The sequence below is a fragment of the Aspergillus costaricaensis genome (genome assembly GCF_003184835.1).
Source record: "Aspergillus costaricaensis CBS 115574 unplaced genomic scaffold BO79scaffold_6, whole genome shotgun sequence".
NCBI classification, from domain to species: domain Eukaryota; kingdom Fungi; phylum Ascomycota; class Eurotiomycetes; order Eurotiales; family Aspergillaceae; genus Aspergillus; species Aspergillus costaricensis.
In genome coordinates this window covers 112,741-130,270 of record NW_020291806.1, presented here as the reverse complement: position 1 = coordinate 130,270, position 17,530 = coordinate 112,741, and the positions used below count along the sequence as shown (strand labels likewise).

Here is a 17,530-nt window from a genome sequence, read left to right as displayed (position 1 = left end):
GTCAGCAATGATCATGCAATAAGTCTAATGTGAAGCAAGTAGCTCTCCCGAGCTTTGCACCTCGTTATGCGAAAACAATATGCCCATGAATTTGACCATCTCGGCAGCTGCAACCGTCAGACTTTCTTCCTCATTATATCGGGATAAACTCACCTGTAATGCGCTTGACGGTCGTGTCATTCTCATCGACTCCATTAATGCGTGTATACTCCAGGACCAGGTCGACACGCGATCGTCTTGCCTTCTCGTATAAGGCCAACCGAGCCGGGATCTCGTGGACCGGGGTTCCAGTTGGGAGTAGCACCGCTAGGGATACCGCATCTTCGATGGCCATGGCACCTCCTTGACCCATGTCTGTTATAGTTAGCTTATGCGATGACCCTCTTAAGATGATGGACCTACAAGGCTGGAATGGGTGTGCTGCGTCGCCTAGTAAAGCAGAGAATCCTCTCACCCACGATGGGAGAGACTTCATATCGAACAACTCCCAGACCTTGAGATTCTCGTCCGCTGCGTGGACGAGCTCCCTGACTTCGGGACTAAACCCGGAGAATCCAGTGACAAGAGCATTCTTGTTTCCGACCGCTTGCCAGCCTGCGGTAACCGTTAGCGACAATACTCATAATTGAACAATCCGCAAAGGGCATACCTTCAGCGGCATCACCAGCTTCCGCAGTGGGAAGGAAAGCACAAAGATTGAACATCGTATTGTCAGAGCAGGGGTACGCCACAAGTCGGCGATCATCACCAGCCCATTCGATAAACACTCCGGGATCGCGCACAATCTCCTGAGTGGCAGGGAGATGGCGCAACTTGTCTGTCGGGAGAAGCCACCGGAAACACGACTTACCAGCCGGGAATGGAGGAGGCGGCGTCTGTCCGATCACCTCACGGACGACGGACTATATATGGTAAGTCGACACTCAATGAATAACAAGTGGATTTACATACGCGCAGACCGTCAGCCCCAAGAAGAAGATCCGCTTCATGTCTCTCGCCGTTGTCGAGAGTCACGGAAGGGCGCGGGCTGTCAACATCGATATTGACGATCTTGCAGCCCATGTGGAGAGTGGCTGTCTGGATGGCGCGCTGCTTGAGGTAGTTGTGCAGGTCGACTCGGTGGACCAGATACCATTCCTGGATTTTTGGTGAGAATTATCCCAAGTCTCATATGGAGGACATACTGCTTGCCATTTCTGCCGGATTTCGGCAAAGTCTTTCAGGTACTTCAAATTTCCGAAATGGTCATAACGGTGAATCTATACCGTCAGTAGCTGTGCAGATATCAAGCACCGCCAGGTATACCTGTTCCAATAAGGTGCCACCAAATTCTTTGGGGTCAATGCCCAGCCAGTTCAGCAAAGCAGTGCAATTGGGAGGCACATGGATGGCGGCGCCCGTCTCCCGGGCGAATGAGGATTTTTCGATGATCTGCAGTCCTCAGTATATCTTTCAGGAGTCGATGCATGTATAGATTTAGTTGACGTACCACAACTTGATGGCCCTGCTGGCCCAAAGCAATGGCGGCCGTCAACCCCGCAATGCCGGCACCGACGATGAGGACCTGCAGCGGTCGGGATTCCTGAGAGATGGTCATTGGATAGATACAATGTTTTAGTGTGGTGCTAGATTCCTGATAGAAATGGTAGTTCCATCCCTGCTTCCTGAACAGCTTTTAATGCAAGGTGAAGACATCCCCATCAGGTCGGAGATGAGGACTCGGGGAATTGCTCGGAGATACGGTATCCGGCGGAATCTGCTATTCTGTCCTATCCTATAAAGCTCGAGAGGCCAAATAGAACCCTATGCTCTCCACCGTTAAATCGCTCGTTCCATGGTTGCTCCACCGGGCCGCCGATCTTTCCTCGATGCCGCAGTGAATCCATGGATCCGTCGCTGTCCAAAGTATTGCCCCCGCCACGCGGCTCATTCTTTTTCCTGCCACAGGGACCCTTTGGGGTGGTCTGATCCAGTGCAGGGCTTCGATTGGTATTCAAATCAGAGGCAATGCCGAAATATTCTCTAACTATGCAGTGCATGTGCACTGAACCAGGGTGAAAGTTTCGTTGCGGGAACAGGGTCCGACCCTCGTTCATGCTCCTCAACATTTCACTATCGGTTCCAATTCTACAGGACAGGAAAATGTTGTCTCATCTCTCGTACTTGCCTAGAGGGTAGAATCTTTAGCACAGCCAGTGAAACTGTCTATCATTCAGAGTAATACAAAACGGTGAAGCAGTGCTTTACATTCCACTTTGAAGTATTCCGAATCCGCCAGCCACCGTAAAACTCGAGCATACAAAACATATCGTGAACTAAGACTTAGTATCCTCAACATGAGTCGAACCACCCCTCTCGGCATCTGCCTCCTGTGCCTTGAAATCGGTTTTATCGATCACTTCCATCTCTGCATGTGTTGCCGGGACGGTAGCATTTGGATCCTCCCGGTCCCAGCTCTTGTTCAAGCTGTTCAGCGGCATGAGCGTCAGAGTCAAAACCAAGCAGAAGATAACCTAATCGCATTACAATTAGCAAATCTCAATCCAAGATGTATGTAGTAACCGTGTATACTTACAATTCCCACGAGGATCATTTGCGTCTTCGCATAATCCGGTGACCCGTCAGCAGTCGGGAACCGCTCTCCCAGCGACGTTTCGATCGTGGGTGCGATCGACGAGACCGCATTGCCGATGTTGTACGCCACACCAGTAAAGGCAGCTCTAATGCCAGGATGAGGGCACAACTGCTGCAACAAGTTTCCCAAGTTACCGATCGCAGCACCGTAGAAGAATTGCAAGAAGAAGGCTCCCAGAGCGAGAAGTCCCCATCTCGTTGGCAGCGTCCATAGTGGTAACCACGGAGCGATAAGCAGTCCTGCGATCGCTGCCACCCATTTGGCGCTCACTTTGTGCGAAAGGAACCCACCGACCACGCCGCCCAGGATACCTCCGATCTGCAGAATACAGGTTACCCATGTCTCTTGTAGAATGTTCAGCTTGCGTTGGCTGACGAGGAAGGTCGGGTAGAGATCCATGGTGCCGTGGCCCATGGTAGCCAGACAGGAGGTCAGACAGCAGGCGTAGATGAAGGCCTTGTAGTGATACCGTAGCACGTAGGCGAGCTTCTTATGGAATGGAAGATTTCCTCCCACAGCTGCGCGGGTGTCATGAACCGGTCCGTTGGCGTGTTCTTCGTCTTGAGTGGCCGGAGAGGCAACGCTATAATATGGGGTCACCGCGTGAAGAATGGCGATAGGGACTGTCAAGCCGGCGCAAAGCCAGAAAAGAGAGCGCCAACCGTAGCCATCTTTCGAAATGGTGAGTAGTGATCGAAGGAAGGGGAAACTGTAAGCTTACTCATAGCCAGATGCAAGCCCGATGCAAAGAGATAGCCGGACGAGAAGCCTTGCTGTGTGAAGCCGGCCACCACACCACGGGACTTTTCCGGCACTGCTTCCAGCACTGTCGCCATGGCCAACCCATATGTTCCACCGTAGGCAACCCCTGGGGAAGTTAGCACTGTCACTGTCAAACCTTTCAGTGTTCATCTGCAACACCCACCAAAGAGGAACCGGAATCCGATCAGCTGGGGAAAGGTCTGCGAGAAGCCCGTGGCGACAGTGAAGCCGCACATGAGTATAAGGTCAATGAGCATGGGAATCTTCCGCCCGTACTGATCAGACAGGATACCAAAGATTACTGCTCCCACAGCACGAGACAGCATAGTAGTGGTATTGGCTTCTGACACATTGGTCTCAGCAACGTCAAGAGCTTCCGCCACGGTGCTGAGAGTAAACGGAAGGGCATAGTATTGTAGAGAGCCCAGGGTCCAGCACGCCCAACAAGCCAGCCAGATTAACGCCTGGACAGGCTTCATGTGCAGCGTGGAGCCGATCTCCCTGGGGAGAGCGGCGAGGGTGGCAAGGATATTCATGATGAAAGTGGACAGAGAAATTGAGGGAGTGGTCGAGGACAGAATCGAAACCTCCCTCGAGCGAGGCAACGTTTATACCTCAATCTGGGACACCATACTTGGCATCATCTTGGCATATGGGGAACCCTAGATGTGCGGGGGAAGACGCAATAGAAAGGGTCTAGCAGCTGGTTGGGTTTTGACCTTAGCGAGGTGGGTTTGACATGTATCTCCCCTCATCGTTCGCCAATCGCCAGCTTCAGGCGCTCACCGAACCGGTTGCACAGTAAGATTGCGGCATAACTGTGCAGACACCATGACGGTCGTCCAGCAGATCTAGTGATGCAAGTCGGCTGTGAAAGCTTTGACCGATCGGAAATATCTGAGCCCCCATCGGTGTTCCTGCTCTTCGCCGATATCGAGCCCTAGATGCTTGATATCAACCAACCGATTCCCCTTCGTCCTTGATGACAGTCTTACTGTATCGCGCTATCATGACCACTAATTTGTCGCCACCACGACGTGGTCTGATCAAATGCCGATCCCCCAGTTCTCCAGGTTCCATCCACAAGGATAATCCCAAGAAGCAGGCGTCCTGCGGGGGTTGGTTGTCCTTGGGATCCAACAGAATGGCACGACGGACAACGATAGTCCGCACGACGGCTGCGGCGCCGGTCCGGGACGGGCAGATGGAGCATCAAGCTCCAACCAATGAAGCATCCATGCGAAGTCAGCTGGTAGCAACATATATGTCGGTCGTGCATGCATATCTCGCTTGGGATGGACTGTCGCTTCTTCATTCCAGCTTAGGCTGCCCAGAATCACCGCAAGTTGAGCTCGCGCCTGCCTCCGAGTTGATAAGACTTATTCCGACCATCTGTCTGGTCTGATCACTCTCCCCACTCTCTCACAATGGCCGACCTCGTCCCCGAAAACGCGTGGGATACTCACATTCATGTCTTTGATCCCAAGAAATTTCCCTATGCCGTGCCACGCTCGTATACGCCCCAGGCCGCCCAGATGGCTGAGTATCCGACGGTCATCACGGGCTGCAGGAACATTGTGATCGTTCACGCCTCCATGCAAGGGGTCTCACCGGCACCGTTGATTGATACCCTTTCCAAACAGCAAGAAATGCCCGGCTACACTCTTCGGGGCTTGGCAACCATCGACCCTTTCACCGTCACCGATGAACAGCTGGACGCGTTACATGCCGCTGGAGTGCGCGGAGCGCGCTTGCACGAGATGGCCTGGGGCCACGGCAAACAGAGCGGCGGCAGCGACATCATCAAGAAGGTGGAAGCTCTGGCCCACCGGCTGGCCCGGTTGGGATGGGCTATTGGCATCTTCTGCCCTGTCAGTGCCTGGGCTGCCATGGCGGAGACGATCCGCAACATGGATCCTCGGATCCAGATGGTGGCTGATCATTTTGGGGGCACGTTTCCTGGGGAGGAGAACTCTGCTGAGTTTGCCACGTTCCTGGACCTGATCCGGGAAAAGCGAGTCTGGGTGAAGGTCTCAGGCTTCGAGCGACTGTACCACGGTCACGAAAGTGGCATGAAGGCCATCGAGCCCATCGCGAAGGCAGTGATCCAGGCCGGTCCGGATCGCATCATCTTCGGCACGGATTGGCCTCATACGCAGTTAGGAGTGACACGCAAAGGCAAGACTGACCAGCAGCGGTTGGAAGAGGTGGAGGGATTCCGGGAGGTCGACGATGCCGGGCATATCCGGACATTGCGTGAATGGATCCCCGATGAGGAAACCTGGCAGAACCTGTGGGTCAACAACCCAGCCAGACTGTTTCAGTAGTTCATGGCTTGAACTTCCCCGATGACGTCTTTTTATGTCGATACGAAAAACCATTGCGTGCTTTGCTCTTATCTCTTTATCTCCTACGAATCCGATCGCCGTAAAGCTATGAAGCTTGGATGAAGTACTACTTAAACTACGTAGGATAAAGCATCTACAGTCTTCCAGGAGAAAATGGCAAATTTTATGGTAATCTTCATATGTAGAATTAATGACACTATAGGGTTAAACGTACGTCCGAGCACTGATAATGAGATAAAGTCACATCTGGTTTCTAATCGCCGGATCGCCGATCCGAGCCCGCGGGGTGGAATAGCCATGGATAGCCGGACTGCGGGGACGGGCCTTTATTATAAATCCAAATTGCCAGCTTCCACATCAACCAGCACAGTCCATGCAAACAATCTTACAACCACGGAGCCACGATGTCTGATAAGTCCAATCTTCTCATGTTCGGTGCCACTGGCACCATTGGCAAGTATATCATCGAAGCGATTGTCAACGCCCGGGATTCCTTCGGTCGCATCGCTATCTTCACTAGCCCCAACACCGTCAGTAGCAAGGCCGACGAGCTCAATGCCCTGCGTCAGAAGGGAGTCGACATCTTGATTGGTGATGTTGGCAATCGTGAGGATGTGCTCAAGGCATACGCAGGTACATTACTGTCGCAATCCACCCTTCCATTACATATGCGCCTTAATCTAATCGACTACACCAGGGGTGGACACCGTCATCTCCGCGCTCGGTCGCGGAGCCATCGCAGCTCAAATTCCTCTGATCCAATTGGCCAACGAAACCCCCAATATCAAGCGTTTCCTGCCTTCTGAATATGGCACGGATATTGAATACAGCCCCGCCTCACAGCACGAGAAGCCCCACCAACAAAAGCTGAAAGTCCGCGCAGCTCTTAGAGAGGTCCGCAGCACCCTGGAGTACGCCTACGTGGTAACTGGACCCTACGCCGATTTCCCCTTTTTCTTGGGTCGGTCAAGCAATTTCAAGGCAGGCAGTTTCGATGTGTTGGCTAAGAAAGCTGTCATCGTGGGTAATGAACATGGGAAAATCAGTGTCACAGCGCGGATAGAGTATGGTGACCCCTGGGCTGCTATTTATCTTCCTGATTCGAGATAGCTAATGAAATATAGCGTTGGTAAGTTTGTCGTGTATGCCCTCACCCATTGGGAGGCCGCTCGCAATCGCGCACTCAAAGTCAACTCATTCACCACCACGCCGGCCGATGCTTTGGCCGAGTTTGAACGCCAGACCGGTACCAAGTGGAGCGTCGAGTATACCTCACTAGATGAGCTGCGGGCTTTGGAGAAGGAGGCGTGGGAAAAGGAGGACCCCGTGGCTACGGTCTACACACTTCGGCGCATCTGGGCCGAGGGAGGCACACTGTATGAGCGCCGGGATAACGAAGATATTGGCGTGACGGAGACGAGAGGCCTGCAAGAGTTGGTGACTGACTCTATCCGAGCACAAATCGAGGGGGTCCCAGCCAAGCATTGAGTTATGGCCAGACATACGATTTCCATAAGATTTATCTTTTGTATCCCACCTGCTCCCATGCCAGATAGTCCTTGGTCATTCGTTTGCCTTCCGATTAACAACGGGTGGGCATATTGCGGGAAATAGCTCCTGAGCAGTAGATAATACTCCCCTAAGTAGAACCGACCGGGTCAAGCCGAATAATACCGGTGGGCGAACCCATTAGCAGGGCTGAAACTTCGTTGATGGCGCCAGGGCATTCCTTGGCAGCCTTGGGACTTCACGCGCACTGGCCGAGTCGCAGATTGCCTGGCGTCGTAGGAAGTACCTCACATCCATGTCAGATAAAATGCCCTCCTTGTTGATACACGACCTGCATCATCCACCAACTGGTTCTTGATCGAGTCAAAACACAACAACCCGCACATCAACACGCGGATTTCAGAACCCTGTGTGTATATACCTCCGAGACCCTGCCTGGTGATCATCCGAGGGATTGTTTGAGACGAATTTTGGTTCTTGGCATTTCCTAGCAGTGGCAAACGTGTCTTGCCGCATTCGATTGGATATTGAGACGGTATCGGGGATGTGGGGGGACGCTTCGATGGGAGAGAAAGATGCAGTTATTTTTTCTTCCACACCTCTAGCCAAGTCTCCAGCAAAGTTAGGGATCACGGAGGTGGGGGCAAGAAAGTATCTGGCTATGGTGAGGCCCAATCAGCAGCGTACCAAGAATGCTTAAAGTCCGTATTTGTGGCTTGGTATAGTGTTGGTGTGATGACACTCATTCTGGGTAGCCGGGAGTTGTGTTGTATCCATTGTGACAACCTCACACTCCCACGGCATCCATTGAAACTGCCATATTGCACAGCTTGGCCGTCAATAGCTAGCGACCTCATGGACGCCTTTTCATTGTCGTACAAAGGACTGCCGCGACCCCTCTAACGGAAGATAACCCTCCGTGCAGCTTCTCCCGTACGCAGGCAATACTGGTGCGAGCTGCATAGAGACGCAATATGACCGCAGTGCTACCTCCGGTGTGACCTCCTCGCCCCGATGTCTCAAGCGACGGGGGATCTGACCGTCTGGCGAGTGGGGATGATCGTGGATCGGGGTTGAAATGTTGTGATCAGTTGATATCCCGGGTGTTTACGGACCGAAATGCTCCGTTAGTCTAGTCTAGAACAGGCTAGCATTGTATGGGCGTCGTCCTCGTGACTAACTGGCCAATGAGAGTGTCCTTTGGGTTATTACTCAGCGGGACATCCCCTCGTCCCAAAGAGGAAGGACAGTGACTAAGTGACAACCCTCAGTTCGACTTCAACATTTACCCCCTGTTGAGTATACAATCCGGGGATATCCAATCCCATTCCTCGATAGACGTCCAAGCTCTGTATCTCGGGAATTACCTCGCTTAATTCCCTCCCCTGCACGGTCTTCCCCGCAGATGTCAGATCGGTCACTGCGTCATGCTGGCTGTGCCCCCAACTAGCTCCTCTTGGCTGCCCCAGATTATCGGCTCCCTACTGTCTCTGAATTAGCCCGTCCTGGCCACGCTGCCTTACTGTCCGTAACCCCCTCTCGTTTCCTTCTGACTGCTTTTTCTCCGAGCAACGTCGGCCATGTGCGGAAATGAGTCCCAAGCGCCAGTCTTCTCCGACCACCCCTCGGGCCTGTCAATTCTGTCGCGTCCGCAAGATCCGTTGTGACAACCAGAAACCCACCTGTAGCTCCTGTCAGCGTCATGATCGACAGTGTGTCTATGTGGTCGACCCACCCCGTCAGAGGTAGGTGTTCATCCCACCTGGATGCCTCTCGCCATCCATGGCTGCAATTATCTTGCCACGCATGCGCTGACGCTGCTGCCCCAGGCCGTCGCGAGCCCTCATCAATGCCGCTCACCGCCAGAGGCGTGCAGCGGAAAATGTGATCATTGCTCTGAAAAAGGCTGATCCGGTTGCTCGAGCTGCTATCCTGGATTCTATCCATGTCAAGGACGGCGTCCTGCAATTGCCGGCATCATTGGCCGGCCTCGGTGCCAATATCAACGACATTCCGGTCTCCCAACCAACCCAAGCCTCGGACAATAGCTCAAATGTGTACAGTACGCCCAATGACGAATTGAATGATAGTAGCTCCGAAGACGAGGACTACGATCCCACCACCTTTCTCTCCCGCGATGAATGCGGCACCGTCGGCATCTTTGGCCCGTCGTCGGCATTGCATGCCCGGAGCCCCCTAGGCCTAGCCAACAGTGCCAACTCACGACCTGCCGCAGAGCCAGATCGATACCAGCTTATTGCCGAGGCTGCCCTCCAGCGCCAACGTGAACCTGATCTGCGACGTTTGCCGACCATTGGAGGGATACCGTCCGAGTTGGCTCTGCATCTGCTCGATCTGCACTGGAACCGGCAGCATCACACATTTCTGCTGACTTATCGCCCCGCCTTCATGCGTGATCTCGTCACTGGCGGCCCTTACTGCTCAGACTTTCTGCTTAACGCCGTCTTCGCTTGTTCGAGCAAGTTCTCGACTCGTGTTGAGGTGCGGGAAGATCCGCAACGGCCCGAATCGGCTGGGAAACGGTTCTTCGACCGCTGTGATCAATTGCTGGCAGAACAATTGCTCTTGACCCATTCGAGCATCCCGACCATTGCCGGTTTGATCATGCTTGGTAGTACCTTCAATGCCCGGGGACAGACTTCCAAAGGCTGGCTCTATACGGGATTCGCCCTGCGCATGGTATACGACCTTGGTCTGCATCTGGATTGCAAGGAGGTTGCTGCCAGTGCGGAGGATATCGAGGTTCGGCGGCGCGTCTTTTGGGCGGCCTTCATTTGTGATAAACTCCAGAGTTTGTACTTTGGACGTCCCTTCACGATTCAGCTACGTGATGCGCATGTGTCGCGAGACTTTATGGATACCTTTGAAGAGAACGAGTTGTGGATGCCATACATCGATCCCCTGAAACCAGACAGTACTGCTCGTTCACACGTCCCCACGCGCATCTACTCCGTGACCGTTTTTCAGCAACTATGTTCCCTGTCCAAGATTATGACCAGCATTATAGACCGCTTTTACATGGCTGGTGCCACTGGAAGCAAGACTCGCAAGCATCTGGAACTGATTGACCGTCGTCTGGAATCTTGGTATCGTAAATTGCCGACAGAGCTGCGATTTGAGCCCTGGGCAGATGATGGCCAGACGCCGCACGCCACTGTAGCACCCAATGTCATTATCTTGCTAACTACCTACAACGCCCTCATTATCTTACTCCATCGTCCGTTCATGGGTAGCGGGCATCTGCGCTCCGATGACCCACCCGCGGACTCCTGGGAGCGTTGTGTCACAGCTGCTCGCAACATCACAAGCTTGGCGCTGGCCTATCGATCAGCCTACTCGCTACGTCGAGCCAACTACATGCTAAGCTACGCGGTCTATGTAGCCTGCACCATCCATGCGCGCAATCCAGCTATTCGGGAAAGCACACGTCGAAAAGAGGCATCATCCCCGCTAACCGTGTGTCTGCGTTGTCTGGACGAGCTGGCCATCCCTAACTGTGGCGTGTCGGCGCCATCGAAGATTATTCGCCGGCTCATGGAGGCCAACGGCATGTCCATCCACACTGGTAAGCACTGCATAGGCTTCAAAAAGCCCCAAAGCCACTAACAAAGTTTAGGATGTGACCCGGCTATTCAAGACCCATTCCAGGTAGACATCAACTTAGACTTTCAGACCTTCCCGGGTCTGGATTTTAGCCCTGCGCGACTGGATCATGCCAATCAGATCTCTGGCTTCCAGGACTTCAACCAAGACCTGGACCTGTTGTTCGGGTTCATGAACGAGCCCGACGTGTCCATATCCTCCATGTTCACCGGGGTTGTACCCTATTAGCGACGTGCACATAGACCACATTTCAGAATAGAAAGTCGGGGATATCAACCCGATGTTCAATAGAACCCATAAAATACATCACATCATCAAAACATCACATCGTAGCTCAGTTGACTCACTCCAAAACACTTGGATCCTCCTTAACCGCCTGGTCATAATACGGCTGAAACGCTAACCACATCTTACTCGAGTTCCCACTCTTCCTATGCGTCATCTCCGCCTCCTCTTTGTTGATGTAGACCTTCTCCCACCCCGGTCCGGCCGCCGCATTGGCCATCATCTGCGCATGACAGCACCGATCGAGGGCAATAAACAGGAACGCTGCTTCATCAACCGTCTTACCGCAGGTGATCATACCGTGGTTCTGCAAAATTACACTGCGGCAGGTTGGACCGAGGGCCTTGGCAATGCGAGCCCCTTCTTCAGTGGAGAGCACGGTGCCTCCGTAGCGAGGGTACACGGCCAGATCATTGTAGAAACGCAGGGCATCCTGGTAGAGCATTTCAATGGGCCGCGCAAAGCAGGAGAATGCCTTTCCGTAGACGGAGTGTGCGTGGCATGCGGCGTTCAGGTCCGGGCGTGCTTTGTGGATTTCACTGTGGATGGCGAATGCGGGGCCATTGATGGGATGCTGGGCGCCTCCGGGGAGAACTTCGCCGTTCTCGTTGACGAGGACGAGGTCGGAAACTTTGATCATGGAAAAGTGCATGCTGAGTGGGTTGATCCAAAAGTGGTCTATTGTAGGCTTTGTTAGTGGGTCGTTTGTTGCAGAGGGAAACACAGTCACTGACGAGGATTCAGGGGGTCGCGTAGCGAAATGTGTCCAGCCACTCCCTCGTCAAACCCTTGCCGAGCAAAGACACGGAAGGCTACGGCCAAATGCTGTTTCTGGTATGCCCGCTCATCTTTGATATTGTCGAAAGTCGGGGGCGAGCGGATCACAACCTTGCCCTCTTTGTCGCCTAGGAAGTGCACATCGTCGAAGAACTTGTTGGTCGAAGCTGATCCATTGCTGTGACCATTCTGAGGGGCGGATTCAGTGACGGTGGTTGTGGCCATCGTTGAGGTCAACTTGTCAGTACCTTCGGATTATATATATAGTCTTATAGAGGAGGTGGTGTAGACAAACGGGGTTAGTCGAAAAGAGGTAGGACCAGGATTAAATGCTTAGACAAGTCGATCGATTGACCCCGAGATTGGCGTATTTTATACCCTACCCACGTGCATGTTTCCAGAAAGCAAGAATCTCCGTGTTAGCGGTCATTGCACTCGGTGAGCCAGTCGGAGCGGTATATCCAGCGACGGAGGGTTGTTCTCCGTCGGACGGAGGTGTAGATCCGCCTCGGAAAGTGGCAAGTAATGGTCCATTTTCAACTCGACAAACTGTTTGTCTTGTCCCCGCAGGTGATGTCAGCGGGGATGCGTTCGATCCATCGTGTGCGCCATTATCATTATTATTTCTTCCTCGCGCTGGTCGTGTAGTGTGTCTATCAAAATTGCTTTTGCCCCTTTACACAGCATCTCTACATCACAGCGCAATCGTCAACATGAAGGCAGTTGGGGTAAAAAACGGCAAAGGCAATGCCGATGCTCTCTTCATCGAAGATGGTGTGCCTGATCCTGTTCCGACGGGCAATCGCATCCTGGTTCGCATTAAGGCATTCGGTCTCAATCGCATGGACATAATGCAAAGAGAGGATCGCTATCCATACCCTTTATTGCCCGAATCGGGGAAGATCATGGGAGTGGAGTTTAGTGGAATTGTAGAAGAGAAGGGACCAGATTGTGAGCTAGTACATTCATCATTGCGAGAGCATTAGTTGACAGTCACAGGCTCCGGGGATTTCCAAGTGGGAGACAAGGTGTTCGGTCTTGCATACGGGGGTGCCGTAGGTGACTGTTCACACCGTTCATAAAATTGCAATTGACACGATATAGTATGCACAAAAGATAGCTGTGTCGGAGAAGATGCTCATGCATCTTCCTTCTACACTGAGTTTTGAAGAAGCTGCTGGTATCCCGGAGGTAGGATTAATTATCCTCACTGCATTCACTTCCACCCAACTGACCAGACAGACCTCTTTCACAGCTATCCAGGCCATTCACCTAGTCGGTAACCTTCAACCTGGCCAGTCGGTGCTCATCCACGCTGGTGCCTCTGGAGTCGGTCAATCTGCTATCCAGATCGCCAAAGTCGGCGGAGCATCGAAGATCTTCACGACTGCTGGGAGTGACGAGAAGTGTGATTTGTGTCGCTCTCTTGGAGCGGATTTTGCGGTCAATTATCGCTCCGGAGAGGACTTCTCAGAAGTGGTCAAGCGGGAGACAAATGGACGCGGGGTGGACCTGATCGTGGATCTCGTAGGACGGGATTATTTTCACCGGAACATGGCCTCGGCAGCCATGGATTCTCGCATGGTCCTAGTTGCAGCTTTAAGCGGGAGCAAGGTGGATGATTTCGATCTGCGTGCATTGCTCAACAAGCGAATCTGGCTGATGGCTACAACATTGAGAACGAGAGCCGCTGATTATCAAGGACAGTTGCGTGATCTGTTCTCTGAGAAGATTCTACCCCATATCAAGTCAGGCGAGGTGAAGACGACGGTGGATAAACTGTTTCCATGGACTCAAGTATCGGATGCCCATAAGCGCTTGGAGTCAAATGTCAACGCTGGGAAGATTATCTGTCTGGTAAATGACGACTGAATAGATCTCACGTATAGCTTACAGATATGGTTAGATAGGTGATGTGTATATAACTGCCCGTTGTACTCATGACACAATTACATAGAAACGGTAGCTGAGAGCGACACAAACTCTGAACTGGATGTTAAGCTAGAAATGGAGATGAAGAGACTTAAAGGAAACTGCAAACTGTACGCAAAGACCGCTGGCAGAAGCATAGCCTCATTACTAATCAAAATTTGACCACAAATCGACCGTCGGCCTCTCCTCTCTCGAGTGCCTGCAGACACGCCCCGATGGCCTCCAATCGCACCTTAACAATCATAGGTTTGACTCGACCATCGCGTACATACTGCAGTGCTTCGCGCGTATCCTCCATCGTTCCTGTGCTACTGCCAGTAAGGCGTACGCCACGAGCCACGAAATATTCAGGACCGATAGGGAAGTGCATCTTGTTTGGTGCTGGAAGGATATCAGTACATGTGGTAGCAGGGATGCCTCACGTAGCTTACTGATCCCAATGCAGACTATGATTCCCATTTTCCGGACGTATTTCAGGGCCTGTTCATAAGCCCTACTACTAGAGCTAACCACAATTACTCCATGAGGACCTCCATCAGTAACACGGATGACATCTGCTGTGAGATCCTGCAAAACGTCCGTCAGCCACATTCTGCCTAGGCCAGCAGTCTGCGTACTGGTGTCTCCATGAAATCAATGTATGAAGTGACCCCCAATTTGCAAGACAACTCCCGTTTACTTGGGCCTGTGTCAATTCCAAGAACCCGCAGCCCGCTCGCTTTGGCGTATTGTATTGCCCTGGTTGGAGGTTAGCGTTCATGAATCCATGGGATCATGTCTGAAGGACATCTCACAAATGGCCCAGCCCGCCTCCAGCTCCAATGATTGCTATCCACTGCCCAGAAGTGAGGCCGGTAGTACGAATAGCTCTATATGCCGTTGTGCCTCAAATTCCCGCTATTAGTTAGCATCAACACGCTCGCATGGGGTCTTCCCCTCATACCAGCACACAAGGTCGGCGCGGCTTCAGTTGCAGAGATATCTTCAGGAATGCGCATGAGATACTTCGAATTGACGATTGTGTATTCTTGCATGTTTCAGTTAGGGTCAGAACTTGGGGTCTGGGTTGGTGATGAGATAATACCTCACCAGCATCCCTCAACATCTTTTCCACTAAGCTTTCTCGAGTCGCATAGCTGCTCGTTCCCTTCCTGGCACATCTCGCAATTTCGGCAGACATCAAAAATCCATCGATGAGCGACTCGGTCTCCCAAGCGCCACTCTAAAGTATCTACATCCGGCCCGAGAGCAACAATACGCCCAACACCCTCATGACCACAGACGTCGACCTCCCGTTGAAGGTAAGGAATACTCCGTCTCACGAGATGTAAGTCTGTCGCGCAGATACCGGTCGCTTCAATCAATACCACAACCTCCGAGTCATTTGGTGTTGGCACGGGGCGCTCTTCAACTTCGACATGTTGGGTATCAATACATACAGCCACTTTGCCAGTAGAGGGAATATCAGTACTCATGTTGGATACTCCTATGTGTGTCAAGTCAGCGTTCACCTTTGTTTGGCAAGATATCGATGTCAAACAACCCCTTTCTGAAGCCGACCCTCGGGTTGTGAACCGTTCTTAAGGGTTGTAGGGAAGCAGCCATCCGCCTGATATGGAGCCGAGGAGTGCGGGGTCTCCGCAACTACTGGAGTATTTCAGGTATAGTATTCGGGGACAAGTGATCGACAGTCAATCAGGTTGCGAGCTTCGATTGTGACAGCCGGTAGCAAGGTGGGGTGAAGACAATGCATCGAAATCTATGACCGTACATTGTATTATTCAAGTTATGGGAAGCATATTGTCAGTTGCCTTCACTACCTGGCCATATCCGGATATACTGCTTGGACCAAACCTGCGCACCGAGCCTATCTTGGTCATGCAGTGGTCTACCGAACGAGAAGTATGCTTTGTTCTTCAATCTAAGGATAATCCTTTGAACATATGAGGATGAAACGGTAGTTCGCGTATTTCATAACTTAAGCCCATCGGCATGTCCTCTACATTGTAGCACAGCTTCTCTGAAACGTGGCTCTGCAGTGGCCTCTTCCATCTTTTCAGCATCGTGGCTGAACAACCATTCTCGGCGAAGCTCGTATCCCCAGAAGATTGGACTAGACGGACTGTCCTGTCGCATAAGCTCATCTCGCCAGCACTGCTCCTCACCGTCATCAATATGTAAGATGTATTGGTGCTCTCGCGTCTTAGACTGAATCAAAGACGCTCTAGGGTTGCGGATACGCTCATAACGCTTTAAAGCAGTCGTGATATCGGTATCCTCGGCCAGAGCCCTGCGAATTGTGGCAGCATCCTCAGCTGCCTGAGCAGCTCCTTGCGCCAGATACGGTAGCATGGGATGGCAAGAATCTCCCAAGAGGCAAGCCTTGCCTGACGGATGGGTCCACGTGGAAAGGGCCGGAAGGTCGCATAATCGCCACTTCATAAAGGACTTTGTCAGACGACATAACTTCTGCACCCGGGGCTCCCATCCGGAAAATCGCGCGCAAAGCTCCTCGTTATCACCCTCTACCACCCAAGTCTCGTCTGTCGTCTCTCCTTTCGATGTCGCACACACTACTATGTTGTACAGCTCACCATCTCGTATGGGATATCCGACGAGGTGGGCATCTGGCCCGCACCACGACGTTGTTGCCGGGTGCGTAATGAGACCAGCGAGATCCGGGTCGGCCAGAAGATCCTGACCAGGTATGAGGATCCGATATGCGGCGTCTCCCGTGTCTCGAGGACGGTCTGGCTGACTTGTTAGGAGAGGCCGAGCAGTGGACTTGATACCTATAGATTCCATCAGTCCAGTCGTCCATCAATTTGGGCAGAAAAGCCTACCATCCGCACAGATGATGAGATCAGCCATCCATTTCTCGGATTCTGCGGTGATAGCCATTGGAACGCTGAAGTCGTAGGAGGTCACACGTCGATTCTTATGAACGACAACTCCGGCTTCGATTGCGACCCCTAGTAAAGATGCATGCAAATCGGCTCGGTGAACCAGGTAATATGGTTCACCATGACGTGGGACCATGTCTTCGAATTCGATCTTCGTTATTGTCGAGCCATCTTCCCAACGCAGAAAATGGTATCCTCGACAAAGGCATTTTCGCATTTTGTCAAAATCGATCCCCCATCGGCGGAGAAGACGAGTGCTGTTGGGTGGGATGCGGATACCCGCACCAGCCTGATTGTTCGCGCATTAGCTCACTTTGCTCGAGGAAGAAGTGAACGGCTTCATCTTGCCTCTTTGAGTTCAGCAGAGGCATCAAGAAGAGTTACTCGGTGTCCATCTTGCCGCAGAGCCAAGGATGCGAACAGACCACCGAGTCCAGCACCCACGATCAGAATGTTCAAGGGTTCAGATTTCAGAGACATTGTGAAGTTACGAGGGCATCCCACCGTGAACTTCTACACTACGTATCTGTTGCGGCCTTATGAAGCATCTCATGGGTGAGCTATATGCGACGAACTGCAGCACTGACCCGCGTCCTGGACTCAAATCCTCGGACCGGGGATGTATGCATCCGGAGTTGAAATGTTACACGAAAGGAAAGACTGCAGCATTTGCACCTCGCCATTGTGGCTCGTCTGCCAAGATTCAGGGGTCTATAACTCCATCAGCTGGCTTTTGATCCGACTATGACACACCC

At 52.4% G+C, this 17,530-nt stretch overlaps 9 protein-coding genes across 9 annotated transcripts; 4 read left to right on the top strand and 5 right to left on the bottom strand.

Moving 5' to 3' along the window:
• Nucleotides 1-24: 24 nt before the first annotated feature.
• Nucleotides 25-1,597, bottom strand: BO79DRAFT_278287 (FAD/NAD(P)-binding domain-containing protein; the record flags this gene model as incomplete). Its single annotated transcript, XM_025687892.1, has 8 exons — nucleotides 25-107; nucleotides 154-354; nucleotides 403-594; nucleotides 650-902; nucleotides 952-1,137; nucleotides 1,185-1,259; nucleotides 1,306-1,431; nucleotides 1,490-1,597. The coding sequence occupies 8 exons, from the start codon at nucleotides 1,595-1,597 to the stop codon at nucleotides 25-27; spliced, it is 1,224 nt and encodes a 407-aa protein (XP_025542601.1).
• A 610-nt stretch (nucleotides 1,598-2,207) lies between these two features.
• BO79DRAFT_278284 (MFS general substrate transporter) lies at nucleotides 2,208-4,176 on the bottom strand. The gene is made up of 4 exons (XM_025687891.1): nucleotides 3,561-4,176; nucleotides 3,357-3,503; nucleotides 2,576-3,306; nucleotides 2,208-2,513 (listed from the first exon to the last, which is right to left on the bottom strand). Exons 1-4 carry the CDS (start codon nucleotides 3,931-3,933, stop codon nucleotides 2,316-2,318), a joined length of 1,449 nt encoding a protein of 482 aa, XP_025542600.1. The 5' UTR covers nucleotides 3,934-4,176; the 3' UTR covers nucleotides 2,208-2,315.
• Nucleotides 4,177-4,824: 648 nt separating this feature from the next.
• Nucleotides 4,825-5,724, top strand: BO79DRAFT_225594 (amidohydrolase 2; the record flags this gene model as incomplete). The annotated part of the gene is made up of 1 exon (XM_025683740.1): nucleotides 4,825-5,724. One exon carries the CDS (start codon nucleotides 4,825-4,827, stop codon nucleotides 5,722-5,724), a length of 900 nt encoding a protein of 299 aa, XP_025542599.1.
• Nucleotides 5,725-6,100: 376 nt separating this feature from the next.
• Nucleotides 6,101-7,277, top strand: BO79DRAFT_285439 (isoflavone reductase family protein). Its single transcript, XM_025688355.1, has 3 exons — nucleotides 6,101-6,378; nucleotides 6,443-6,809; nucleotides 6,870-7,277. The coding sequence occupies exons 1-3, from the start codon at nucleotides 6,150-6,152 to the stop codon at nucleotides 7,231-7,233; spliced, it is 960 nt and encodes a 319-aa protein (XP_025542598.1). The 5' UTR covers nucleotides 6,101-6,149; the 3' UTR covers nucleotides 7,234-7,277.
• A 1,567-nt stretch (nucleotides 7,278-8,844) lies between these two features.
• Nucleotides 8,845-11,106, top strand: BO79DRAFT_243456 (nitrogen assimilation transcription factor NirA; the record flags this gene model as incomplete). The annotated part of the gene is made up of 3 exons (XM_025685288.1): nucleotides 8,845-8,999; nucleotides 9,084-10,840; nucleotides 10,892-11,106. 3 exons carry the CDS (start codon nucleotides 8,845-8,847, stop codon nucleotides 11,104-11,106), a joined length of 2,127 nt encoding a protein of 708 aa, XP_025542597.1.
• A 115-nt stretch (nucleotides 11,107-11,221) lies between these two features.
• BO79DRAFT_140710 (aldolase) lies at nucleotides 11,222-12,165 on the bottom strand (the record flags this gene model as incomplete). Its single annotated transcript, XM_025678229.1, has 2 exons — nucleotides 11,222-11,841; nucleotides 11,898-12,165. The coding sequence occupies 2 exons, from the start codon at nucleotides 12,163-12,165 to the stop codon at nucleotides 11,222-11,224; spliced, it is 888 nt and encodes a 295-aa protein (XP_025542596.1).
• Nucleotides 12,166-12,628: 463 nt separating this feature from the next.
• Nucleotides 12,629-13,812, top strand: BO79DRAFT_278273 (NAD(P)H-quinone oxidoreductase; the record flags this gene model as incomplete). Its single annotated transcript, XM_025687890.1, has 3 exons — nucleotides 12,629-12,891; nucleotides 12,940-12,995; nucleotides 13,045-13,812. The coding sequence occupies exons 1-3, from the start codon at nucleotides 12,654-12,656 to the stop codon at nucleotides 13,810-13,812; spliced, it is 1,062 nt and encodes a 353-aa protein (XP_025542595.1). The 5' UTR covers nucleotides 12,629-12,653.
• A 211-nt stretch (nucleotides 13,813-14,023) lies between these two features.
• Nucleotides 14,024-15,347, bottom strand: BO79DRAFT_225589 (zinc-dependent alcohol dehydrogenase; the record flags this gene model as incomplete). The annotated part of the gene is made up of 6 exons (XM_025683739.1): nucleotides 14,024-14,253; nucleotides 14,304-14,439; nucleotides 14,490-14,610; nucleotides 14,667-14,757; nucleotides 14,816-14,899; nucleotides 14,987-15,347. The coding sequence occupies 6 exons, from the start codon at nucleotides 15,345-15,347 to the stop codon at nucleotides 14,024-14,026; spliced, it is 1,023 nt and encodes a 340-aa protein (XP_025542594.1).
• A 334-nt stretch (nucleotides 15,348-15,681) lies between these two features.
• On the bottom strand, nucleotides 15,682-17,255 carry BO79DRAFT_278267 (salicylate hydroxylase; the record flags this gene model as incomplete). Its single annotated transcript, XM_025687889.1, has 3 exons — nucleotides 15,682-16,664; nucleotides 16,716-17,064; nucleotides 17,124-17,255. The coding sequence occupies 3 exons, from the start codon at nucleotides 17,253-17,255 to the stop codon at nucleotides 15,844-15,846; spliced, it is 1,302 nt and encodes a 433-aa protein (XP_025542593.1). The 3' UTR covers nucleotides 15,682-15,843.
• Between the last annotated feature and the right edge of the window lie 275 nt (nucleotides 17,256-17,530).